Source organism: Berghia stephanieae, chromosome 7, assembly GCF_034508935.2.
Source record: "Berghia stephanieae isolate SIO BIC M18660-M18661 chromosome 7, UCSD_Bste_1.3, whole genome shotgun sequence".
Lineage (NCBI taxonomy): Eukaryota > Metazoa > Mollusca > Gastropoda > Nudibranchia > Aeolidiidae > Berghia > Berghia stephanieae.
This window is the reverse complement of record NC_088366.1, coordinates 58,372,553-58,400,420: the sequence shown is the minus strand read 5'-3', so window position 1 is coordinate 58,400,420 and position 27,868 is coordinate 58,372,553. Positions and strand designations below refer to the sequence as shown.

At 38.5% G+C, this 27,868-nt stretch overlaps 2 protein-coding genes across 2 annotated transcripts in view; both read right to left on the bottom strand.

Annotated features, from left to right (window-relative positions):
• Window positions 1-27,868, bottom strand: part of LOC144977565 (uncharacterized) — a 422,942-nt gene that overhangs the window by 28,507 nt on the left and 366,567 nt on the right. The window contains 1 exon segment of the mRNA XM_078922917.1: window positions 27,413-27,607. Within this exon segment, the coding sequence (XP_078779043.1) occupies window positions 27,413-27,607 (195 nt within the window).
• Window positions 88-19,287, bottom strand: LOC144976137 (uncharacterized). Its single transcript, XM_078920317.1, has 5 exons — window positions 18,760-19,287; window positions 18,251-18,337; window positions 17,029-17,090; window positions 16,102-16,211; window positions 88-103 (listed from the first exon to the last, which is right to left on the bottom strand). Exons 1-5 carry the CDS (start codon window positions 18,821-18,823, stop codon window positions 88-90), a joined length of 339 nt encoding a protein of 112 aa, XP_078776443.1. The 5' UTR covers window positions 18,824-19,287.

Below are 27,868 nucleotides of genomic sequence, written 5' to 3'. Positions count from 1 at the left end.
AGAAAGTCTGAGGTTTGAACCCCAATCGAGGTCGACTGATTTTTTGGGATGTTTTTAAAAAAATATTTTATTATTGATAAGGAAAGTTTATTTCTCAGAACCTCTATTGAAGAGATATATAGGGGCATTTTTGGATCATGCTGAGGACAAAGTATTTATTTCTAAAGCTATTTAAGGTGGATTTTTCTGGGGGGTTCTTCCCTTGAAAACTAAGAAATTTTGAAATGTCACGTAGGAGGTTCTGCTCTACTGAGCATTCATCGGTCCTTCTCTCCCATTAACCCTCTCCTTACTACCTACAGCAAAATCGTCATATTTGTTACACGATCCAATATACATATTTTTTCTTATTCAGATTTATTTTGTACATCACAATGGTCTTTGTTTAATTAATAAGAACATAAAATAGTTTTGTAGAGAGATTGCTTGAGTTAAAAAAAAAAAAACCCAAAAAAACCCCCCCAAAAAACAAAACAATTTTTCTGCTGGGTTTGCCTGCAATTTTTGGGAAAATACTGAAAATGATTGATAAGGACAAAAGTACTTACTCATAACCTCTCTGAAATATGTTGTGTTTGTTTTTAAGGGTTTTACGGCGCTTGCAACACATTTAGGTTATATCAGCGCCAGTAAAAAAGAAGAAAATGGGTTAATAAAAAGTTATAGAATTACAATTAAAGCACCCAAGAGAAAGTAAGACAAAGGGGAACTGGGAACAAATAGGGATCAGATGTAGATTCCAAGAGCATACCGCCAATGTACTTAGTTTGAGATCAACTATAAGTCTCACCCGGACATAAGCACAAAATCCAACAAAAAGGAATACACTCAAATGCTTACATGATACATTCCAAATAACAAATTTAATAATACATAACAGCGAGATGATTTACAAGGAAAAAAAATATGATCTCCCAAAACAATAACTATACATTCGACTGTTTCCCTCCCAGCCAGGGTATCCGACCAGGGCCAGGACAAAACCAAGTAATCTCATTCCAAGACAAAGACAGAAAGCAATTGGAAAACAGATACAGGGGGATAGAAGACACAGTATGTACCTCCCTGCCCACTATGGGAGGTCAGGAACCCCACCGAAGATAAGGAGAGGTGCGGCTATGTGGTCTTGTGGTATGACACTAGCTTTCTGATCGGAAGGTCCTGGGTTCGAGCCTCGCGTTCGGCGCATAATTGAGTCCTTGGAGAAGGTTCTTTACTCACATTCTCTCACCGTACTCAGGTGTAAAATGAGTACCTGGCCGTTAACAGCGTTGTCTCTGTCCCAACAAATTGTAATATCGCCTAACAGGCGTCATGTCTCGTCCTAAGTATTATGTGTTGCTGTTGACCAGGAACCCCTTGTAAAGCGCTTTGAGCACGTTTAGTGGATATTGCGCTATATAAAAGCTCCAAAAAAAAAAAGGAGAGAGAGAGAGTTAAAGTACCAACTGATAATCCCTCTAAAATAATATATTTTGCTAATCGATCAAACAGTATTACAACGACTTACTTTGCGACAAAAGCAACGATAATCCATCCTCAAACAGACATTGGAACTAACTATACTTACTACAAACTAACACCGGTATTCTCAACAACAATAAAATGACTTTAACCCTCTCCTTACCAACCACAGGAAAATCGTCACATTCGTTACGATACAACCAACAGTTTTCTCATTCTAATTCCTCTCGTACATCACAAAATGTAAAGAATGCTTTGATTACTGCTATAGTAATAATACTAAACACTGTGTTGTAGATAGACATCATTTTGCTGAACAACATTCTGTATAGAATACACTTGTTACTTTTTTGTTTGACGAGGAAAAGTCTGTTTTTGTGTTGGGTGGGTGTGAAATTTTGGGGTAAATTCTAAAAATGGATGGTAAAGAGAGAGTTAAAATAATATAACGAACCAATAACAACTGAATGTTTCCAGAAAAGAACAGAAAAGAAAAGAAAAGAAAAGAAAAAGAGAATGAAAAAAAAAAGATCAGCCTTCCAATAATTCTCAACACTTCAGTCCGGTCACGACAAATTCGATTCATTTTGTCGTTTCACAGGCAATCGGCTTCCATCAGCTAGCTAAACAAACATCTATCTCTCTCTCTCTCTCTCTCTCTCTCTCTCTCTCTCTCTCTCTCTCTCTCTCTCTCTCTCTCTCTCTTTCGCCATCCCTCGTCCTACCCCACAAAAAAAACTCCCTCGCCTGTACCTGCAGACCATTCATTCATCCCCTGTCATTTCGTTTACTCTTGTTGCTAGCCATGTTTTTCATGTTCCTTTTTTGAAGTCTACTACAAAAAAAAAAAAAATTTAAAAAACAACAACAACAACAACAAAAATAAAAAAAAAAATAAATAAATAAAAAAGTGACCTTGAACTTTGGCTATTTGGTCTTGCCTTGCCTTGCAAGCATTCTTTGTCTTCACTCCCTCGCCTCGCTCCATTTTGTTTTGATCTGTCGTAAATCGCATGTAAACAGAAAACGAGCGAAGAAGGGACAAATCCACGATCCATCCTTGTTAAATTGCATTTTCTTTTTTTTTTACCTTCTGGGATACGAACGCTGTCTCGGATAAAAGCAGAGACCGAATTTTAAAGCCTCGCTTTACTTAGGAAACCCCCCCCCCCCCCCCCCCCAAAAAAAAAAAAAAAAAAAAAAAAAAAAAAAAAAAAAACTTGAGCTTTTATATAGCGCAATATCCACTAAACGTGCTCAATGCGATTTGTAACGGGTCCCTAGCCAACAGCAACACGTAACATGTAGAACGAGACATGACGCCTGTTAGGCGATATTTTTACAATTTTTTCGACAGAGACTACGCTGTTAACGGCCAGGTACCCATTTTACATCTGAGTACGGTGAGAGAATGTGAGTAAAGAGCCTTTTCCACGGACTCAACTATGCGCCGAGCGAGGCTCGAACCCAGGACCTACCGATCCGAACAAAAAAGAAATGACACAACACAGACTGGTGATCGAAACGATGAGACAACGGCCTTGACAAGATTCCAACACAGATTAAAGATGGAGAAAAGTTGGCCGACGAGTCGTAAGGGTTTTCGTCTTGTAATAATGTAGTAATTTGTGCGGCTATGTGGTCTAGTGGTATGACACTCGCTTTCGGATCGGAAGGTCCTGGGTTCGAGCCTCGCGCTCGGCGCATAGTTGAGTCCTTGGAAAAGGCTCTTTATTCACATTCTCTCATCGTACTCAGGTGTAAAATGAGTACCTGGCCGTTAACAGCAGTGTATTTGTCCGAAAAATTGTAATATCGCCTTACAGGCGTCATGTCCCGTCCTACATGTTAAATGTTGCTGTTGACCAGGGACCCCTTGTAAAACGCTTTGAGCACATTTAGTGGATATTGCGCTATATAAAGCTCAATTTTTTAAACCACAATTTCAAAGTTGATTGATTTAATCTTAGGCTTTCGCCAATAATAATTCATACAATTTGATGACAACATGCAAGAAAGTGAGAAACAAAAATGGTAAATGGAACCAAAAAAACCCAAAACAAACCACACACACAAAAAAGGTATAACAACGTTGAGTATGGTTAGTGACCGGATGGGTGACACAAATGGACGCAGGTAAGACAAGGCACATTCCCATCTCCCACCAATCAACTCAGGTGTAAATGAGTACATGGACTAAGGCAGTGACAACCATTATTTTTTAAAGATTGAGAATAGAGACGGGGCGTCTAAAAGGCCCCATACACGCTCAGTTCTCACCCAGGGACGATCGCGGAACAGGCAGGCACATCGGAGTGAAAACGCAATGTGTGTGGCCAAATACCTGGCCGACGAGCAGAGGGACGGTCGGTCGTTCGTTCGCAAAGCCCGCCTTGCTTAATTAATATTTTTCGAGGCGATCGGGGGCGTGGCAGTATAAAAAATTGGACAATAAGTCATTTATTATTGTGATGTACGACGAAGTAAAGTCGTTTTATTCAGCGGGACGTGAGCTACGAATCTACAGGTTTCAAGCCGAATGCCATACCACAAGCCCAAACACACATCTAATTTATTATTATTTTCCTAGAGAAGAGAAATGGTTTAAGATTGCACATTGCGACCCCCCCCCCCCCCCACACACACACACACATGCGGCGTGCGCGTTTTCCTCTATTTAATTCTAAAGACAGTGACATAATGACACAGAGAGAGATGGGGGGTGGGGGGAGGAGAGAGTAAGAGAGAGAGGAGAGAGAGAGAGAGAGATGGGGGGGAGAGAGTAAGAGAGAGAGAGAGAGAGAGAGAGAGAGAGAGAGAGAGAGAAAGAAAGAAAGAAAGAAAGAGAGAGAGAGAAAGAAAGAAAGAGAGAGAGCGAGAGAGAGAGAGAGAGAGAGAGAGAGGGGGGGGGGGGAATAGATTTAATCCCGGAAACAGAAGGAGACATCAGAGCTTAAACATGTCAAGAAAATAAAGATTGACATAATCCGATTATTGAAGGATTAGAGACAAGCGACTGCAGAGGAATCAATCACGCCGTTATGAAACCAGAAATGAAATGGTTGGACGCGGGGGCGATAAGACGTCTCGTTTTTTGCCATCCGCGTTTATGAGTAATGCTCACTGAACTGTATTAACCTGACTATAAACGTTCATGGTTACACACAGTTTTGTGTGTTGGTCCGTCATACTTCCGGATGGAAGCGCATACTATCTATAGCCTGACACTGACCAAAAAATGACGTCAAAAGACAAAGACAAGTCTTTGGACACAAAAGCAAACAGATTTAATTGTGAGTTGTATTCAGTAGTTCAACCAATGGAACCACTCGTTTCCTTGAGTTTGAGCTCTTCTTACGACAACTCACCAGGCCATGCACAAACCTCAAAAATGGCGTCAAACTATACAGCCTTGTGGGTTCTAGTGTCAGGCTATAAGTTAACGATGGCTACTGACAGACTGACTGTTAACGGCCAGTAGATACTCATTTACACCTGAGTAGGGTGTGAGAAGAATGTGAGTAAGGGCCTTTTCCAAGGTCTCATCTATGCGCCGCTCAGAGCGCGACTCTAACCCACGACATTCTGATCCAAAGACGAGACCGCAAAGCCGAACAAATCAACATTAATAGAATGAAACTTAAATTTAAATTTACGAAGACATGTTGCGGACGTTTCGCGTTTTCCCTGTGTCAACAAAACACGTGAATGAGACACTAAATACAAATGAGAGATGAAAGAATGTCTTTAAACCAAATTGAAGCTTCTATTTCGTGTTGTTCTTGTTATAATTCATTCCTTCGAGATTCAAGACGGAAGGGGTATCGAGGAAAATTGCAAAATTTGTAAACTTAAACCTAAAAACAATAATATTATTAAAACAAATGCTTCGAAAAACAATTTAACTATATCGAAATCACGATTAAAGTAAAATATCGATACAACAATAAATCGACTCTACCATTTTGGTGTACCTCAAGGATCCGTTTTAGGTCCAGTCCTTTTTGTACTTTACACTTCCCCTGTTGTGAGAATCTTAGAGCAACATTCTCTCGCTTACCATATGTACGCCGACGATACCCAGATATATAGCATGTGTTTGCAATCCGATATAGTTTCAAAGATAACTGTTTACGAACAATGCATCAACCATGTGATGAGATGGATGTCTGCAAATAGATTAAAAATAAATGGCGACAAGACTGAAGCCTTATTCATTGCTAGTTCAAATAATAAGACAGATCCATTTACACTGGCACTGACAATCAACGATAATGATAAAATACAACTCACAACATCAGCAAAAAATCTCGGCATCACCCTGGAGAGTAATCTGTCTATGAACAAACATATTAACAATGTGAGAACAAGTGCTATCTGCATTCTAAGAAATATCAGAACAATCAGACCATTTATTAATAGGGAAACTTGCAACAAATTGGTAACATCTTTGATATTCCCGAAAATGGACTACTGCAATGCACTGTTTGTTGGTCTAACAAAGGACAAAATAAACAAACTCCAGAAAATACAGAACATGGCAGCCCGCGTTGTACTACAGAAAGACAGAAAAACTGCAGCTCTCGAATTACTACAGCAGCTGCATTGGCTGCCAGTGGACCAGCGGATTAAATATAAATCTTCAACTATCGTTTTCAAATGCCTGGAGGGCTCGTCACCAGCATATCTCTCAAACCTCGTTGAACGGTATAACCCACAGCGATCGCTTCGATCAACGAACGACCTCAAATTGAAAACACCCCGCTGTCGAGTGAAGGCTGGTGAACGCGCCTTTCAGCATTCTGGTCCAAGGTTGTGGAATTTACTACCACTAGAGATACGTTCTTCGTCTTCACTAGAGGAATTCAAGCGTCGATTGAAGACATTCTTATTCCGACAGGCTTTCTTTTGATTATGTGTATAATTAGCGTTGTTCGTGTACTGTGTTAGGGCTTCATTATTAAGTTAATCTTTGTTATGCGCCCAGAGCCCTCCTGATGAAGGGATGTTTGGCGCACTATAAATCTATACCATTATTATTATTTTCTTCTCAATCAACCGTCTAGCCTTGGTCCGCCGCTATTCTTGTATATTTAAACATCGATTAAATAAATCGTTAAAAAAAGATGTCGATACACCTGCTGTGCCTTCGACAGTAGTAAATGACAACGAATAACATTCATGGCTATTTCTACGGACAATTATTATGTCAAACTTGAGTCAAAATAAATCTAGATAGACGACCTCGTAAAGGTTGGTTGGTAGTTCACATGTCAACACGAAAGAGGGCATAGCGAAATGTGTTGTACAACGCTTATAGGGAATGAGATTAGCGGAAGAGTAGCGTCCCTTGATTGGACGTCACCCATAGTCTGTGACGTCACCGGCGGAAAAGTTATTAGAGAGAGAACGTCATGTTGGTTGTGCGCATGCGTCTCTCGTACTCGCGGAAGAACATGACGTTGTCTCTCTAATAACTTTTCCGCCGGTGACGTCACAGACTATGGGTGACGTCCAATCAAGGGACGCTACTCTTCCGCTTATCTCATTTCCTATTAGAATATTATTATGTGATAATGGTAGTATCTAGTTCACATGTCGACGTAAGAGAGATGGAGAGAGAGAGAGAGAGAGAGAGAGAGAGAGAGAGAGAGAGAGAGAGAGAGAGAGAGAGAGAGAGAGAGAGCACCTAGCGAAAAATGTGTGTTGTATAACGTTGACGGCATAATAATAATGTATATGTGATAATGGAGGTCGGATATTGCAGGAATCGCCGACACACAAAAAGAGTTCGATTAGAAATGACACGGCAAATGGAAAATGAGTGGATAATGGCCACTTGCACGATTGGGCCACAGTTGTTATGTAAACATGTCGCTGACTAAATAAGGCCTGTTGGTCGGGTGGGTGTTTTTTTATTTTTTATATAATCCTGGTCCAAATGAGATGACGGACGGGGATGGGGGTGTGGGGAGGGGTGGGGGGTGGGGAGTGGAAGAGAGTGGTGGAGGAGGGGGGTGTGTGGGGGAGGGGGTGGTATGGGGGAGTGTGGGGGAAGGGGGGGGGGGTGGAGAGCAGGCAGCGCCACATCGTGGAAGGAATATTGAAAAGATTTTATTGATGTCCAACAGGAATGACAATTCAAGATTTTTTTATTTGTTTTTACGGGTTTTATGGCGCTTGCAACACATTGAGGTCATATTATCAGCGCCAGTAAAAAGGAAGAAAATGGGATAGTAAAAAAGTTCTAGAAATACAATTAAAGCACAAAAAAGGTAAGACAAAGGGGAATTGGTTCAAATATGGAACAGATATAGATTCCAAGAACATACTATTATCAGTGTACTTAGTTTGAGATCACCTTAATGTCTCATCCTGAAAAAAAAGCACAGGTCCCAACAAAGAGGAACACACTCAAATGTTTACAAATCATAATATATATATATATATATATATATATATATATATATATATATATATAGTATCAATCCACTATTAAGGTGACCACTGTGAAATGCACCAATTGGAGGACCAAGCATATGTCTTGTTCAAATTGATTAAACTGTTCAATCTTTGTTCAAATGAGTATAGTTTGATTCCCTACAATGATTTATGAACACAATTCTGATGCTTGATGATCACAATGGTATATAGAAAATTACTCGGTCCCCCTAATGTTTTACTAAGTGTTTCTGTAGCTTTAAGGAGACATTTGGTAAAAACATGTTTTTAGGGAGACCACATTAAAAAACCCTTTTAGGGAGCCCAGTATATGTTTATATATGTGTATACCTAAGAGTGCATTTTCAAGTGAGCTAACCACCAAATTGTCTAAAATAAAGTAAGTCCTTAAGATTAAGAGCTTCATGGCCATAGTGTCGAAGCTTATCCCAGTGTGCGTAGAGTGAAGTGGCCGAGCAACGCATTTACTAACTCCTGGGAAGGTCCATCCCTCAGAAGGGGCGCTCAGGGAAATAACCTGGGACTCAAACACGGCAAAAAATATTCCCAGTTGCTCCGTGCGCCATTGTTTTTGCAGTCCCCGACCCCTTTAGAAACCTGACGACCCAGGTTAAGATCAGAGATAGAAGGGACCAGGCAGAGGAGTTTATTTGTTGTTGTTGTATACCACTGAATGGACTTGGTTTGTTTTGTTTTGTTTGTAAGGGTTTTACGGCGCTTGCAACACATTAAGGTCATATCAGCGCCAGTAAAAAGGAAGAAAATGGGATAGTAAAAAGTTCTGGAACTACAATTAGAGCACCCAAGAAAAAGTAAGGCAAAGGGGATTTGTTTCAAATAGGAAACAGTAGATTCCAAGAGCCCACTATCAAAGTACTTAGTTTGAGATCACCTAAACGTCTCATTCAGACACAAGCACAGGTCCCAACAAAGAGGGATACACTCAAATGTTTACAAAGCATAAATAATATGTAAACAAAACAATAAAGAGCATAACAGACAGATGATTTACAAGGGAAAAATATAATCTCCCAAAACTCGAACTATACATTTGACTGTTTCCCTCCCAGCCAGGTCCTGGACAAAACCAAGTAATCCCATCCCATCCCGAGACAAAGACAGAAAACAAGTTGGAAAACAGACATAGGGGGATAGAAGACGCAACGAGTACGTCCCTGCCCATTATGGGAAGTCGGGAACCCCACCCAGTGAGTGAATGGAGTTGGATGGATAGGACAGCAGATCTGATGGACACAATGAACGGCTTCAATCAACATCTCATTCACTTTAACTTGCACAATGCTTGCTTTGGTTTCGTGGTAGACAGTTCGTCTGATGCCCGAGTTGCCAGGGTTCGAATCCATATTTGTGGCGATGCAGAGTCATTGTAAAAGTCTCATTTACAGTCTCACTTGTGTTAATTGGAGTACGTTACTGAATTGTAACAACGTTGTTCGTGTCCATATAAATCTACTACCAGCTGCACGTTGAGCTCATTGTGGGTTTTATGATACATCAAGCTCGTGTAAAATTACATTTACATTTGACCGAAAAATGATACATAACGATAGAAGTCTACAAATCATATTGCAGGTTTATTTCAGTTCCAAAAGCCATCACAAACATTCATCCACTGTATCACATAAGTCTTTGGTCACCAAATAAAAGCATGAAGTTTGCTATGTGTACAGTGCAACATAAAAGGATAGAAACAGTTTTACTGATAAAACCCTCAAATGATAACAAACCAATATGTTGTTGCTGGTAAGTTGCTTAATTGCATTTGTTAAAAAGCATAAACTGTGAAGCAAAAGTGTTGAAAATCGTTTGAATAAAGTTTAATGCAAAAAAAATAATTCTTAAGCACTTTATGCCGTTCTAAGCTGTCGTTGCTGCATTTTTTTTCATTATTAATTATTATTATTCTGATTAAGGATGAGGGGATAAAGAAAGAATGAAATTAAATGCACAGAGGTGTCATTTCTTGACAGTCACCTCTAAAGATTGCAACTCTTAAAACTATCATAAAAAGAATAGTGAAATTTTACATTAGGTATCTAGAAAATGCTGAACATAAAGCTACATTGGCCAATTAAGTTAGGGTTAGTAGAAAGACTTTTTATTCTGCCATATCTGATTCTTTCAGATAGTTCTACATAGCTGCCAACTTTTCAAAAATAAAATAAGGAACGCTCATTTTGCCCGGGATGAGGGGCGATGTGTGCCGAAGCCCCCCCCCCCCCCCCCCCCCCCCCCCCCCCCCCTTCATCGAATCGCAACATATAAAAGTCAGCCTTTTTAATTACTATTACTAACACTAACAAGTTTGAGATGACAGAGGCTAGTCCAAATGTTGCTCAATTATCGGGTTTAGTACCAGCACATTTGAATCGTTAAAATGACACTTTCCACAATGATTGTTGTTTTGTTTTTAAGGGTTTTACGGCGCTTGCAACACATTTAGGTTATATCAGCGCCAGTAAAAAGGAAGAAAATTGGATAGTAAAAAGTTCTAGAATTACAGTTGAAGCATCCAAGAGAAAGTAAGACATAGGGGAACTGGGAACAAATAGGGATCAGATGTAGATTCCAAGAGCGTATCACCAATGTACTAAGTTTGAGATCACCTATAAGTCTTATCCGGACACAAGAACAAAATCCAACAAAGAGGAACACACTCAAATGCTTACATTATACATTAAAAAATAACAAATATAGTAATAATACATAACAGAGAGATGATTTACAAGGAAAAAAATATCATCTCCCAAAACAATAAATATGCATTTGACTGCTTCCCTCCCAGCTAGGACTCCGGCGAGGGCCAGGAAAAAAAACAAGTAATCTCATTCCAAGACAAAGACTGAAAGCATGTTGGAAAACAGATATAAGGGGATAGAAGACACAGTGTGTACCTCCCTGCCCGCTATGGGAGCTTTCCACAATGAGATCAAAATTCAGAACGGACAATATAAAGAAAGAATTCAACTGCCTCAACTTTGATAAGGACCAATACACAAGAAGCACGATTGTAAAATAAATGAAATAACTTAAGATGGTTAGAAATGCATAACTACCAACCTGGTACATCACTTGAGAGGGCGTTTTGGGGTAAAAATTAGGTGAGTTCAGATAAAAAGTAGACGATTGCATATATGTTTTCTTTCATGCAACATAATGGTCTTTAAGTAGTATACTATAATAGTAGTTATAGTAAAATGCACCTCTAAATATTAGAGAATTCCTACTTCTTTACTTTGACAAGATAAACACACCTAAAAATGGAGTATACTTATTTTTCTTGAACCTAAACCGTTACAAAAGCTTGCTTGAAAAAAAAAAAATTAAAATCAGATGAAGATGTTTTTAAAGGGATTAAATTTATATATTTCATAAATTAATAAAGGGAAATAATCATTGTCATCTTTAATCAATATAAGCAATTGATTTTCTTATTGAATACCTTCCAATCAAAAAGGTGGATTTAATTTTATTCTTAATTAAAATAATATTTGTAACAAATAGTGAAAGTATCAATACTGTCTTAGAATATTCAAAGTATATCGAGGCTAACATCCATATCCTATGCAAATCTCCAATACATTATGAAAGGTTTGAGTAAAATACAGGCGTCATATAAACGAATGGAACTTTTTTAATTGTTGAAAATCATTTATGTTAGAGGCATAATTCAAATTAAAGAGCTACACAAATGGAGATTATGCTCTCACTGGACACCAATAATAATGATAATAATAATAACAACAATAGTAGTAGTAGTAATAGTAATAATAATGGATCAATAATAATAATTCATTAGGCTCACATGGCTTTTTTACCACAAATTAGTCAAAAATTACAAAATACGGATTTTGAACTAAAAATAAGCACTTACGGACTCAGGAAGTCAAATACGGAACAAATCCGTTTTTAACAGAACGGTTGGCAGCTATGGTTCTACAAAGCATTTGTCTCTCAAGCTGAGCAAATGAATGTTCATATAATATAAAAAGGATATTGCAATGATGAACAGATTGTACTATATAAAGATAAAACGTTTTTGTAAACCCCCAAAATATGTCAATAACACTATACAATACAATGAATGTAATACAAATCAAATTCATGATTGTCATTACACCGATTGAAACGCTCTTTCCCTTCTATATTTATTTCTTTCATTAAAAATCTTTGTCTTCACCAAACTAATTAGTGTACCTTCAGGGATTCCTTTTTGTGAAAATACCCTGTGGTGTTTTAAGAACAGAATAATTTCAGACTTTCTAGGTAATGATCCCCTTGAACCATGTGCTGAAACATCTTCGACAAAGTTTTTAAAATATGACTTGACTCTATCTGTATCCTCATCTGACCATGACATGTATCTCCGATTTTTGCTTGAATTCCTCTTGGGTTCAGTTTGTTTTGAAGAACACGTAAGCTGATTTGGCACTCCTGCTTCACCATCAAATATTTCTTCTTGATTTGCAGCTGTTACTATGGATGTTCCAAAATTTGCATTTGAGTCTCTATTCACTACAGAGTCATTTGTTTCAATGTTACAATTTCCTTCCCAGTGACCGATGCTGAGTTATCAATTTGACCCAAAAAATGACCAACTTCTGTTATTTCTCGTATTGCAAGTGGACACTGATAAATGTTTTGATTGATTGATTCACTGTGTCCCATATGTCGATAGAAGACATCTCTCTCGTGTTGTGGGACATCAAGTAAGGCAAATAATGTCGAAGCTCGGTGCCTGAATTTATCAGCTATTAACAACTGGGGTTTCTCTAAATCCTTTACTAAGGAAGTGACATATTTGATGGCAATGTAACCACTTACATGATCTTTGGATATTCCTGTATTTGGAAAAAGAAATGGGTTGTCTGAAATATCAACAGCTTTACGCTCCTGTGCAAGTTTCCTTAAAGGCTGAATTGTGTCATTGGGTATCAACACAGGGACCAACATCTTGCTTCCCTTTCCAGACTGATAGGCCAGCTTATACTTCTCAAGTAACGCTTTTTCCAGAGGATCAGTGACATGTTGTACAAGCTGGGGATCAACCCATACACCTGAATCTGCATCATTCCAGTCTTTTAACAACATCCTTGCGGGTTCTCCGCCTCTCCTCGCATTAAACATTGTAAGCCTAGCTACGATGACATTGCGAAGCCTAACAAACATATGTGAATCAAATAATTGATAATCATCCTCACAAATACGGACCATCTCTTCAGTAATAAATTGCCGTAGCTTCTTTATATCATTCTCTAATGGCATCTCTTTGGGTTTTCTCAAATTTGTTCTCTTTGCTTCACATTGAACTCTGGCTGTAAAAAAAATACTATCCCAATTATAATCCAGGACAGCTTTGAACAAATCTATCTCTGCGGATTCTTCCATTTTGTTTTGCATTATATATTCCCCTTTTAAGAAATTAATTAACTTTTTCAATATAAATCCAATTGAAAGCTTCAAGCCTGCTTTCAATGTCCCATCCTCTTTCAAAGTCATTTCAGAAATGGTTTGCGATATTTCATTAAAGTTACAACGCTTCACCACGTCCTCTCCAGAGAAAGAAGGTTGATTCGTTCTCTTCCTAGTTTTTAAAATCAAATTTCCTAAGATGCGTAAATCACTCATTATAACTTTTCTCTCCTTCTTTGAACTTTTACTCCACAATTTTGTTCCTAACAATACTATAGCTTTGTCTGATCGACACAAATTTCCCACTTCATCATTCCGAAATTTGTCAAGAATATTCTCCTTTATTTCTTTACTTGCATTGGGAGCCACGGGATAAAATTTTACAACCCCAGTACACAGAGCATGCTCAGTACTACATTTCTTTTTGTGTTCATAAACCCTTCGTCCAGAGTAAAACCCCTTACAGCCAGCACACATAACAACTTCATGTGACCCTTGTGCTCTCTCACGCATAACTATTGAATTGTTTCTAGTGTTTGAATAAAAAATGCCCTTTTTCTTGAGATAATCCATTGTTCTATCCCTTTCCTTTACAGGCTGTTTCATGGCCTCTGTAACTTCTGTCTCATCTTTGTGTTTCCTCATCAAATGCCTTGAGAGTTTTGTTTGCAACTGTCCACAGTATGGACAGGGTCTCCTTGGCTTTTTGTATTTCTCTGGAAAAAAAAGAAGAAAATAAAGCACATCATGCTATGAACTATGAAAATAAATCAATAGACAGATCATATGCACATCAGCTACATGACAGCGATAGAGAGGAATAGCATTCCAAATATTTAAGGCCTGGACAAGTAACTGTCATAATTCCTTCTTGTTATATACTTTTCTACCATCTATTCCTTTGGAAGAGGTATGTTAGATTTGTGGAGACCTCTGCCACATAACAAATCCAGTGAAAAGACGCCATATTTTTGTTTTGAAATAGAAATAAATAGATCAATCCACCCACTTCACTGGGTTCAGGGTTCCCTCTTCATTATAATCAAAATATGAACATAAATCGGAATAGTAACACATTGAAGTCTCATCTGAATACATAGATTGTCCTTTGTTGTTTCAGCGAAAAATCAGACAGAATGTCAAAAGAATTTTAGGTTTTTCCCCAACCACCCCTTGGAGGTATCAGTATCAGCGGAATGGTAAGCGTCATGTTTTTTACGTTGAGCAACAAAATTTACTCCAAATGCTTCACTCGACCCAGGCGGAAAAGCAATCAAGAATAGACCCAAGTCCTATCCAAAGACTAACATTTCATTTAAGTTTATTGTAGGCCCTTGGCCAATCGACAAAATTCAATTCACATAAATTATTTACAACAATCAGAAATTAATTATATCAATAATAGTAATAGAATGCAATGAAGGCAATATCATAATAAAATAATAATAATAATAATAATAATAATAAATAATAATAATAATAATAATAATAATAATAATAATAATAATAATATAACAGTAGCGGCTATAAGTAACAATTAATATAGTAACAAAAGTAATAATAGACTATAGTTCATAGTCATAACAATGACTTTCTTTGTCATTGAGGGAGTGAGAAAACATCACCGGCTGGCAGAACAAACAGCCGACATCAATCAAACGTCCTCCAGACCGGTTGAGCATCGGCTTCATTAATTCCTTAAAGACTTCCCCCCAACTGCCTGAACGATGCTGATGCCCAGACAACTTAATCCTGATTTATATTTTGTGGGAATGAAATATGACATGTATATGCCGGAAATATTTCAATAACAAACACACTGTTCAGATAGAAAATATTTGAGTCTTGCCTTTGTTAATTGATACAGGTAAGTTAGGAAAATAAATGCTAGTAAAAACGATCAGCAAGTTCGTGAACACTGCTTCTCAACTCGAACATATGTTTTCATCAAATCTACACACATCATGTTGTGAGCTGAATTTTAATGATCTCAGTTGTCATTGAAAGGAAACCCAAGAATTTTAGAATAAAGAAAAATATTGAACCTGGAAGTCAAAAGGGTTTGTAGCACAGCAGGCATTATCAAAGTATAATTTTAGTACCGACAAACTAAAAAGAAAATGTGCTTTTCTTTAAATGCTCCCAATCATCATATACTGTTTAGGTTGCAAGATTAATAAAAATGTTATCTACTCTGATTCTCGTTAAGTTTCCAGCTGGTCTGTGAAAAAAAAGCCTTAAGCATCATAGAAATACAAAGAAACAGTTTTAATATATAGATGGGTTGTAACAAAAAAACCATTTTAACACTTACAATACAAGCAATTTAAGTCTATTACAGACAAAAAAAAACCCCAATAAAATAAACATGAACATTTTTATGGCTGGTTTCACTGATATCACTCACACATTGGGGTTTCAGATTCTAAGATGTCCACCCTATCAAATTTGGATTTGTGCTTGTTATGTAAATGGTAGCGTATTTTGCGACGCAGCACTGCCAAAACAGAAAAAAAATGCAATAACACAAATGCAGCACCATGGAGGGGGTGGAAGTTTTCTTTTAAAAGGAATGGGTAAATTAAAATTGATCCCACAAATATCAAAGGAGAAGAATGACAAAAAAATGACTCACCATTGCACGTAACACGTTGGTTTGCAAGTGTATAGCATTCGGGTTGAACCTGGGTCCCAGACTGGCAACGAGGTTCAGTCTGTGATAGTTGTGGATGAGGCTCTGACTGAGTTGGGGAATGAGCACTAGGTTCCAAAGACAATGATGTACTCAGCATTGGGTACCTCACAGAGTACGTAGAGGAATCAGACTCGGAGTCAGCAACAAAATCGGGACCCTGTATATTTTGTGGAAAAGATGACAGATCAATCAATTTATTCATGTTGACAATAAACATGAAGAGCCATTGTTTAATAATCCAACTAAACAATTAGCTGGTTAATAATGCAAGTATAATAAAAAAGAGTTGAGAAAGGCAGACATATTGTCTAAGTATTTAATATGTTCAACTGTGCTTGGATAAATATAGATACACCAACCAGGGTTTCAGTAAACCGTTTTTAACCAACTCTTTAAATCCTACACCAGGACCAACAACTACAAAACAATTTTTTATATCACTACGATTCTGGACATATAAACGGTTGTCATTGCAACAATATGAACTTCCTAACCTTGCAACTGCAATATAGTTAACAAAAAAAGTTGATAAACATTACGATGCAAGAGAATTTGGACAAAATGCGAGATCAAAAGTATAATCCCAACAGAAGCTATTTTAATTTTTCCTGGAAACGCATCATTTTCACATTTTGTCAAATAAAAAAACAAACGACTTCAAATGTGAATGGCTCATCAATGAATATCACTTCAAAATATAACGAGGAAGGTTTAAAATAGTGTTATTGTTGGCGAAGTCCACTGCAAAGAAAAATTTTTAACAACAAAAAACTAGGAGATCTCACTGGTGTAAAACAGTGTTGTCCTTGTCCTGAAATATTGTATTGCGCCTAACAGACTGCAGGTCTCATCTTTTGTGGCAAATGTGTTTTGTCCACCACAAAATATGTTGATGTGAAGCATTTTGAGCATGGTGCCAACTGTGGATAAACGCTATACAAATGTTATGATTTTATTTTAATGTACATACTTACCACAAATGAATCATGTGATATGGAACTTTGTTCTGCATCACTTTCAGGCTCTGAGTTGGAGTCTATATAGAAAATAAAAACAACAAAAAAAAAGCTGAAGACTATCATGTGCAAGTTTTTCTCTAAACTCTTAAACAAAAAATCATGCCATCTTGTGCTGTAAAAGGATTTTTTAAAAATTATTTACCTTATGACTATTGTCCTTTGGAAAAAAAAAGAAAATTAAGTCCGAAACCTTCTGGCTATTTTCTTTTAAATTTCAAGAACGTCAGAGTTGGCAAGGGAGGACGGAAATATAATTCCAGAAACCAATCTGTCTATAATCATATCCATATGATAGTTTTTCGTTCAAGATTCAGGTACAGTCCACTTAGGATAATCGCAATACCTTGGGATCATCGAAAATGTTGGGATTAACCGAAATTCAGTTTCCTGTCCACTATTTCAACATTTTACACATTTATTGTCAACTCAAACCAGTAAATAATATTCTTAGTCCACCACATACAGAGCAATTTGATTGAAACAAAAACCATATGGCAGCCCCGTGTAGATTTGTCAACCAAAAGCAGCTATGAAGCAAGCCGATATCTTATTCAGATTGGAAGAAGTTTCAATCTTTTTTCTCAACAATTCAACATTTGTCAGAGTTAAAGAGATTAGCCTTAATGAGAGACAATAAGCTCTCACCAAACTCGTTGGTCACAATGCACAGTTGTTAATCCTAAAACAAAGGATATCGCTCAGTCTCTCTTTATAACTGTCATTTATAACCTGTTGTCAAGATTATGACCAGCCCCACCCCTCTTCTATTTAATGGCCACCGATGACGTCACAAACCCATACTGCAGAGCCCCGCCCTCTTTCGACTCTAACAGAGTGGTGACACACTACTGTAGCATTAAATCCTGCTCACTCTCGATTCTTCAACCTGTCACGATTTCATCCATGATGAAATTTAATCATGATATACTGTTTGATTTCTTGAATTTACCACTTTTTAAAAAACCGAAGTTTGTTGCAATTAACCAGTGACTTTTATATAGAATTATTTCCATTGCTTAGGAAATATTGTGATTAACCGAAAGTTGCGATTAAACGAGTTGCAATTATCCGGAGTGGACTGTAATAGTATTACACATCATGACTCAAAAAAAAAAAAAAAAAAGCAAACTATGTGTACCTAAATGTTATTCATTTCCTCATCAAATTACATTCTTACCATTAACATCATAGATCACATCAAAAGGGTTGTCTGGATTGACAGCAAGACATTTTTCAGGATTTTTAAAGCTCAAATCTCTCTGATCTGAAGTTACAAAAGAAATAGCATATTCTCAACATTAAACTATGATTTTGTGATGGCTGTGATATGGCATACTGTATGCATAAAGCAAGATGCAAAGACAGGTTTAAGTTTAAATTATTTTATATTCTTTTCAAAAATCCATTCTAGTTTTGCCAAAATAAAATAAACACGAGAAGTGTTGAGTTGGATAAAGCTAAAACTAAAAGTAGTAGTGGTAGTAGTAGTAGTAGTAGTAGTAAACGACAGATCTTACTCACTAGTGTGAATCTACAGTCTACAGAAGTTCCCGAATTATCTGACTCCACTTCCAAATGACTGACTGACAAGTGACAATCATCAATCGGTGTGTGTGTGATTGTGATGTCTACCCTATTGAAAATCTTAAATCAACAGTGATGTAATAAGAATGGCCAATAACTTACCATTTAAATTATCTCGGTGTCTCTTCAATGATGCCTCCAGCATCAATTTACCCCACGATGCCATAGACGTCTAGTTTGGAACTCAGCAAGTGACGAAAAAATACTTGCGGCTATAGAGAGGACGTCCGTCGGCCACTCTCTCCGCAAGTCAATTGTCAGTGGTTATCAGATAATCATTGGTTCTTGAAAAATATAGAAACACAGCGGTTCATTTAAAAAGACTCTTTTGTAGATCAAGATATAATGTTAGGTATTGCACTTTAAAATCTCTTCAGACATAGAACGGGTCAACTTGACGTCTAGACCAAATCATTTCGAAGATCGATATGGCAACAGCAACGCCTGGAATGGAGGATTTAAATGCGGCATCTGACGATTCTACTGCTATGACAGAAGATGCTCCATTTCACGACGTCGAGATGGCTTCAACTGGCATCAGGCATCAACATGCTACTCAATAATGGGTTTGATGAAGCGTTTGACTAAGAATTAAAGCTGATAACTGATAACCACCTACCTACTACTGACTTGCGGAGTGAGTGAGTGCCGAGTGCCTCTTTATGCGCGAAATTGACTAAACATACGTTTCACGAAAAAAAGAGTTACTATGTTTGCTTGTCTCTTGTCACCAAGATAAGAATCCGGACCAAGATTCGATAAATCTGTTTCTAAAAATAGATTATAATTCGTATATCTTGTTCATTCCTCAGTTCATCAACTTTCACACAATTTTATATTAGGTTTTCATTACTATAAAAATCCATATAATGCTCTAGAATTTTAGAGAAAATTTCGGAAAGATATATTGCCTCACTATTGAAATATATCGATGAAAACACTGGTACCCCTATTGTACTTTTTTCAGGCGGTCACCTTATTGACCAACGTGAAAATTTAGGCATAACTCTTCTTACTGTGGTGTTTAACAAATAACTTCAATACTATGATTTACAATTATATATCCTTGACGGTTGGGTTGACAACTTTAAACTAAAAATAGAAAAGTGAATGTGCTAGAGGTCAAATCAATAGGGGGACCGGATTTTGGTCTCCCTATTGGTAAAGTACTGTAAAATGAACTAATAGGGGTACCAAAAGTCTCCCTATCCGGTATTAATACATATATATATATATATATATATATATAATATATGTGTGTGTGTGTGTGTGTGTGTGTGTGTGTAAAGCAAAAATAACACAGTGCATAACAGAGATATGCTTTGCAAGACAAAAAACATCATCTCACAGTAACTATAAATTTGACTGTTTCTCTCCAAGCCAGGGCCTGGACAAAAACCAACTAATCTCATTCCGAGACAAAACAGAAAGCGTGTTGGAAATCCGATATAGGGTTTAAGGAGACACAGCGAGTGCCTCCCTGACCACTATGGGAGGTCAGAAACCCCACCCAGAAATTCTAAATTATGGAAACATAATTATAAATTAGTAACGCAATCGACGGACCACGATTAAGTTTAAATGTTGACCGCATAAACAAACAGTCATAATCACTTCCGGCTAAAATCACTTCATAACTTCCACCAATAAAAATTTTAAAAATTGAGCTTTATATAGTGCAATATCCACTAAATGTGCTCAAAGCGCTTTACAAGGGGTCCCTGGTCAACAGCAACATTTAACATGTAGGACCGGACATGCCGCCTTTTCGGCGATATTACAATTTTTCGGACAAAGACAACGCTGTTTACGGCCAGGTACTCATTTTACACCTGAGCACGGTGAGAGAAAGTGAGTAAAGAGCCTTTTCCAAGGACTCAACTATCCGCCGAGCGCGAGGCTCGAACCCAGGACCTTTCGATCCGAAAGCGAGTGTCATACCACAAGACCACATACCCGCACCAATCAAAAGAATTCAAAACACGAAAGAATATCACTCGAACTAGATAGCAAGAAATGAATTTCTCTCACCGTCAATAGAAGAAGCTGAAAATGGACTGGATTAGTAAACAACGGTGGTGTGTATTCCAAAGAAGTCAAATCCAAATGAAATGGCGATTGCAAAGTATCAAAACGTGGCGTTAGACTGTCTATGGTATGCGGCGTTTCCTTCACGTAATAACTGTATATTAACTCACTCAAACCTAGAGATTTTTGGTACGTTTCAAAATTGGAAAAAATGTATTTAAATTAACAAGTACATAGATAGTTTTATTCAACTATCAATAACATGTAAAAACTAAAAACATTAGCTTTGATATTACGCCTATAATTTGTCTCAGAAAAATGCATGGGGTAAAAGTAATCCGGGTAAACAACGGATATAGCCGTTGTTAGGGTTGAGTGAGTTAAATCAAGCTAATCACAAAATTAGCATTGTCATAACAACCAGACGCCATCGGGAAGACACGATTTAATGAAGAAAACAGGATGTTTGTCGATTTAATTTCACCAAGAAGACAATGACTTCCTCCCCCAATCAATATCGAAATAGTGTTATGAAATTATTTTTATACTGATAATAATATATTAGAGGTTTTAAGGTATCCTTCTGTAAGGAGGATATAGGGAATGAGATTAGCGGAAGAGTAGCGTCCCTTGATTGGACGTCACGACGGAAAAGTTATTAGAGAGAGAACGTCATGCTGGTTGTGCGCATGCGTCTCTCGTCCTCGCTTCCGGTGAAAGCGGATTGAGACACTTCACCGAAAGCGAGGACGAGAGAGACGCATGCGCAAAACCAAATTGACGTTCTCTCTGTAAGGTGACGTCCAATCAAGGGACGCTACTCTTCCGCTAATCTCATTCCCTATAATATACAGTGCAGTTAATGTGGTCTAGTGATATGACACTCACTTTCAGACAGGAATGTCCAGGGTTCGAAACCCGCTCTGACCGGCGCAAAGTTGAGTCCTTGGAAAGGGCTCTTTACTCACATTCCCTCACCGTGCTCAGTTGTGAAAAAAGAGTACCCGACCTTTCAAACCATGTCTGTCGAAAAAAACCCCCTGTAATTTGGCCTTACACTGTTATGTCGCCTACTACGTGTTAAGTGTTGCTGATGGCAGCGCTTTACCTCTCTCCTTACCAGCCATTTGTGACCCGTCGCCTCAAAACGGTATTAAGTCGGGATGATCAAAGTGCTGAGATTAGAATCTATGACCAAAAACACCAGACATGGGTTGAGTCCATGTATGGATTATTGAAGAAAAAATATAGAATTTTAAAGAGTTGAAAACCGAAATTTCATTTTCTTGACCAGTTAAGCTTAAAATTGACCTTTCAGCATCTTGTTCATCCCGACATAATACCGTTTGGAGACGGTGGGTCACATTTTTAGAAATTTCCCTTAAAATTCACACCCATCAAACACAAAAAGAGACTTTTTTCTTACTCAAAAAAGTAACAAGTGCAGTCAATACAGAATGTTGTTCAGCAAAAAGAGCGCTACAACACAGTATTTAGTATTTATAGTTGTCATCAAAGCATTTCTTTACATTTTGTGATGTACTTGAGAAATCAGAACGAGACAATTGGATTCAATAGTCTGATGTCACGTCGGCCAGCAACGGCGGCCATCTTGGTTCAAAACAAAGAAAATCTGTACTTTGTATTCTTCATGCTGGCTAGAACTTTTCATATGTCTTGTGATCAGAATGTTTAAAAGTCAAAACATGATCAGATTTATAATGTTTTTTTCCCCTCTGGATACGCGTTTATGCTCGTCGGAGAAATATTTCATAAGGGCGCCCGCCATTGTTCCGATAGTTTAGAGCCAGTTACTAAGTTACCATGCGTCATTACGAGGGAAGTGACGTTACGACTGTTGAAGCGTATTGTCGGTTGCATCGTAACGAATGTGGCGATTTTCCTCTGGTCGGTAAGGAGAGGGTTAAGAACGTTTTGTGGATAATTTGCTATTTATTTCTTCGAGCAGCAGCATTTGCTGTGCGGCTATGTGGTCCAGTGGTATGACACTCGCTTTCGGATCGGAAGGTCCTGGGTTCGAGCCTCGCGCTCGGCGCATAGTTGAGTCCTTGGAAAAGGCTCTTAACTCACATTCTCTCACCGTACTCAGGTGTAAAATGAGTACCTGGCCGTTAACTGCGTCGTCTTTGTCCGAAAAATTGTAATATCGCCTAACAGGCGTCATGTCCCGTCCTACGTGTTAAATGTTGCAGTTGTCTAGGGACCCCTTGTAAAGCGCTTTGAGCACATTTAGTGGATCATCATTATCAAGTGCCAGGCCCGTTGCAGACATCGGCGATCATGTCTCTCCAGCCATATCTGTCCTCAGATCTTCTCAATAGCTCGATTCCTGTTCCTCCTCCACCAATCCATCTGTTCAGATTGTCAATGTAATCTATCCACTGTCTCCCTCTTCTTTTCTTAGTGGATATTGTTTTTGTTTTTGTTTGTTTTTAGGTGTTTAACGGCGCTTTCGACACTATTTAGGTCATTTAAGCGCCCGTTTCTGTCTTTTATCAATCTTTTATCGGCCCTGAGGGGCCATAGCTGATCAAAACGTGTACTGTTGTAATAAAATCTTTATAAAATCATAATAGTTACATGTTTGTTGAGTAAAAATATCTATTTACAATTTCTGCAGGAGTTCACATTCCTGCAGATACTTTAAAATTGTAAGCGGATCGACCGACTGGAACAGAGACTTCAAGTCTCTGTTATCATAATGTTGTGACCTTATCTGTTCTAATTCTGTACATTCAATTAAAATGTGTTGAACTGTCAGGTCACAGTTACATGTTCTGCAGAGGGGTTTTTCATCCCTCTCCAGAAGGAAACGGTGAGTGAGGGCAGTATGTCCGATCCGGAGTCGAGTTATTTTTACCTCGTCTCTTCTTTTTAGCCCCGAGTTGGGTCTGGGGCCGAGGTCACTTTTAATTTGTTTTAATTTGTTATGTAGATCTCGACTCCAGGATCGTTCCCATTCCTTTCGGACATGTTTTTTAATATTGATCTTTAAATCCGCGTGTGGGATTTTACTGCCCTCTTGTAATTCTTGGCTCACCGCCTCTTTTGCCAGTCGATCCGCTTCTTCATTCCCCTGGATACCCACATGACTAGGTACCAGAGAAAACAAACTTTCTTTTTTTTTATAAATAATTTATTTGCACCTTCCAAGATACTTATGAGTCTTGGATCGGTGCAATAAAAATTTGAGATCCCCTTAAGTACGGACAGCGAGTCAGACAAGATCAAGAATTTATTTTTATTCGATCTCTCAGCCAAACGGAGAGCATTTAGGATTGCTCTCGATTCCGCTGTAAAGATCGAAACATTTCTATCCAGGCGAAGTGATCCTGTGCCTTCCGATGAGTGATAGGCACATCCTACTGCATCTGCGCTCTTTGAACCATCCGTAAATATGTGAGTATGGTTTTTGTATGTTTGTAATATTGCTTTTAGTGTCTGTTTGTAAATATGTGGGTCTGTTTGTGATTTTTCCAGTTTTGTTAGTCCAAATTTATGTTTGGTCTATGTATGGACCATGGTGGTGTCTTTGCCTGGACGTATGGGTGTATCCTATCTAGACTGATGTTCATGTCTGCGATGTCTTTTTTTATTCTGCAACCTAATGGTGGTGTCATTTTTGGGTGATTGCGAAATTTTTCTTCTAGTGTCCTATCCGTGTAGTGTACATGTTTGTGTGCTGGGTTGTCGTGCAGCGATGTGACCTTAGTAACATACTGGAGAGCCAGTTTTTTCCTCCTGAGATGGAGAGGTGGCTCATCTGCCTCAGCATAAAGGCTTGCCACTGGAGAAGTGCGGAAAGCCCCGAGTGCCAAGCGCAGCCCCTGATGATGAATTGGGTCCAGCATGCCTAAGTAGGATGGTTTTGCAGAGCCGTATACAAAAGATGCGTAGTCCAGTTTTGATCGAATAAGGGTTCGGTATATCTTTAGAAGAGTGTTTGTGTCCGAACCCCATTCCATGCTCGACAGAACTCTCATTATTCTCATTGCTTTCATGCATCGCAGTCTGAGATCTTTGATATGGGCGAGGAAATTTAGTTTCCTATCAAAGATCAAACCCAGGAATCGGGCTTCGTCCTTTACCTCAATTCTGGAATTGTTGAGATAAAGGTCAGGCTGTCTAATGCAGGTGCGTTTTCGGCAGAAGTGGACAGCTACTGTTTTTGATGGGGAGAAGGAGAAACCATTGAGATTTGCCCACTCCGACAGTTTGTTTAGTTGGAGTTGTAACTGTCTCTCAATGGTGTCCATACTCGATTTACTTCGATAGCATACAAGAAAGTCATCAACATATAAGGAACAGTCAACATTCTGTCTCATTGCATTCACTATTGAGTTTATTTTAATCTCAAACAGAATGGGAGACAGAATGCTACCCTGTGGAACTCCCTCTTCCTGATCAAATGGATCAGAAAAGGTGGATCCTGCTTTGACCTGAAAGGATCTGTTGTTTAAAAATGCTCTGACAAACATTGGAAGGTTTCCTCGCAGACCAAGATTGTGCAGATCTTTGAGGATTCCGAATTTCCAAGTTGTGTCAAAGGCCTTCTCAAGGTCAAAGAAGATTGCTACCAAGTGCTCACCTTTGGCAAAGGCCTCACGAATGAAGCTCTCTAGTCGAACAAGGTGATCAACAGTTGATCTGTTCTTTCGAAAGCCACATTGGAGGTCGGAGAGGGAGTTGTTGTGTTCCAAGTAGAACATCAGACGCTTGTTGACCATTTTCTCCATCAGCTTGCAAAGGCAATGGTGAGGGAGATTGGTCGGTAGTTCGAAGCGTCCGAATGGTCTTTCCCAGGTTTTGGGATTGGAATCACGGTGGCCAGATTCCAACTAGGTGGAAAAGTCTGTGTTGTCCATATCTTGTTATAGATATTCAAAAGAACAACCAGACTATCTTGTGGAAGATGTCTAAGTATTTCATAACTGATGTTGTCAGGACCCGGTGCTGTGACATTTGTGTCACGGAGGCAGGCACCCAACTCCTCAAGTGTAAATGGTTTGTTGTAGTCTTCAGTGTTTGTAGATGTAAAGTTTATTGGTGTGTTTTCTGCGTTTTGTTTATGGCGCAGAAATTGAGGTGTGTGGTGTGCAGACGAGGAGTTGTGCGCCAGCCTCTCGGCCAGAGTGTTGGCAATGTCTTGTTCTGTTTCAGCCACGGACCCATCGGGACGTGTCAAGTGATTTAGTGAATCACTATCAGATCCCTTCAGTTTCCGTAACATCTTCCACACCCTATTTAGGGGTGTCTGGCAATTTATTTTGGAGACAAAGTTTTGGAAGGATCTCCGTTTGTTTTCTCGGAAGATCTTCCTACACTTTGCTCGTAATTTCCTAAATGTGAAATTCTCAGGGATTGGGAATCTCATCGCTTTCCTGTATGCTTTTTTCTTCTCCCGTAGGGCCGCTCAACATTCCTCTGTAAACCAGGGATTGTGTTTTCTCGGTCCACCAGAGGTTGTTGGTATTGTCGAGCTGCAGATATTTGTTAAAATATTTTTGAATTTGTCATAGCTGTCCACCTCTGTCGTAAGGAGTCTGTGACACTCCTGTGAGAAGTTTCCCAATCTGCTCGCCGAACACTCCGACGTTTGGGCTGTGGGGCCCTTGAAGTCGGGGTGATGTCGAGGCAGACCGGAAAATGGTCAGAACCGTGATCGTCATCGATCACAGTCCAGGAGAGCTCTGGAGCTAGTGTGGGATCACAAAAAGTGAGATCAATGGCAGACGTGGTAAGATTGTGAATGTTTACCCGTGTTGCCTCGAGACCGTTTGCCAAGTATACATCCATTTTCATTATGAATGCCTCCACTGCCTTTCCCCTCTGGTTTGTGTCTGTGTTTCCCCAGAGAGGACTGTGAGCATTGAAATCTCCCATTATCACATAGGGAGGGGGGAGTTGGTTTAGAACTCCCTCTAGCTCGGCAGACTGGAGGCGATGATCTGGTGGGATGTACACAGAGCAGATGGTGATTGGTCTGTGCAATGTCACTCTCACTGCTATTGCCTGAAGATTTGTTGTTATTGGTATCAAGCGGTGGGGGGTGCTCTTCTTAGTGAGAATTGAAACTCCCCCACACGCTATCTGGCCATCAGAGTGAATCAGATGATTGGCCGTATATCCTTTTACTGTGTAGTCGTCTGCTGGTAATTTTGTTTCCTGCAAACAGACTACATCAGGATTCCTCTGGAGGAGGAGGTCCAATTCTGTTCTATTTGATCTGATCCCTCTGATGTTCCAGGAAATTAATCTTGTCTGACTAGGTATCCTAATTTTTTTGTGGGGAGGTTAGGCAGTATGCCTGCCTTCAACCCTTTTACTTTTATTCTCCTAGGAGGAGAGACTTCCATAGGAGAAGGGGATATTGCGCTATATGAAAGCTCAATTTAAATCTAAAATATACATGCTCAAGTTTTTTCATGTCAAGTTTTAATAAGAAGATACAAATGCTTTACAAATGTGACCCATCGTCTCAAAACGGTATTATGTCGGGATGAACCAGATACTCAAAAGCCAAAATTACTGCTAAACTGGTCAAAATTTCGATTTATTGGTACTGGTACCCTGAAATATGATATTCCTTTTCCTCAATAAAACATTTAAACTCAACCTAAATCAGGTATTTCTGGTTATAAATTTAATTTTCAGCATCTTAACCATCCCGACTTAATACCGTTTTGAGGCGAGGGGTCACAAATACCTTATCCAGCATGATGTAGCACCGAGCTGTTGCCTCGATCCTTTCCCTGGACTCTTCCAGCTGTCCCGTGAATTTGTGCAGCTGTCGCTTGAGGGTCCTGGCCAGGTCCTTGTATCCGGTGGCCTCGAAGAAGTTGCCGCTCTGGGACAGCATGTTGGCCTCTTCTAGTAGATCGTTGCCTTTCTCAACATAGGACTGGGAAGGGAGGAAATAAATAAATAAATTAATTAATTTAAAAAAAAAAATAAAAAAAAAAAATTAATTAATTAATTAATTAATTAATTTAAAAAATAAATAAATAAAGGAATAAATATATAAATTGCCTTTCTCAACATAGGACTGGGGAGGAAATAAATAAATAAATAAATAAATAAATAAATAAATAAATAAATTAATTAAAAAAATAAATAAATAAAGGAATAAATATATAAATAAATAAACAAAAACTTTACGTTG

Bases quoted from the DNA above. Each gene is read 5' to 3' on its own strand.
- LOC144976137 (XM_078920317.1), bottom strand. From the start codon at position 18,823: ATGGCATCGTGGGGTAAATTGATGCTGGAGGCATCATTGAAGAGACAC. The intron at 18,338-18,759 runs GTAAGTTATTGG...TTGTAACTTCAG, and splicing joins ACACCGAGATAATTTAAATG to ATCAGAGAGATTTGAGCTTT. The intron at 16,212-17,028 runs GTAAGTATGTAC...CAAAATATACAG, and splicing joins TATCACATGATTCATTTGTG to GGTCCCGATTTTGTTGCTGA.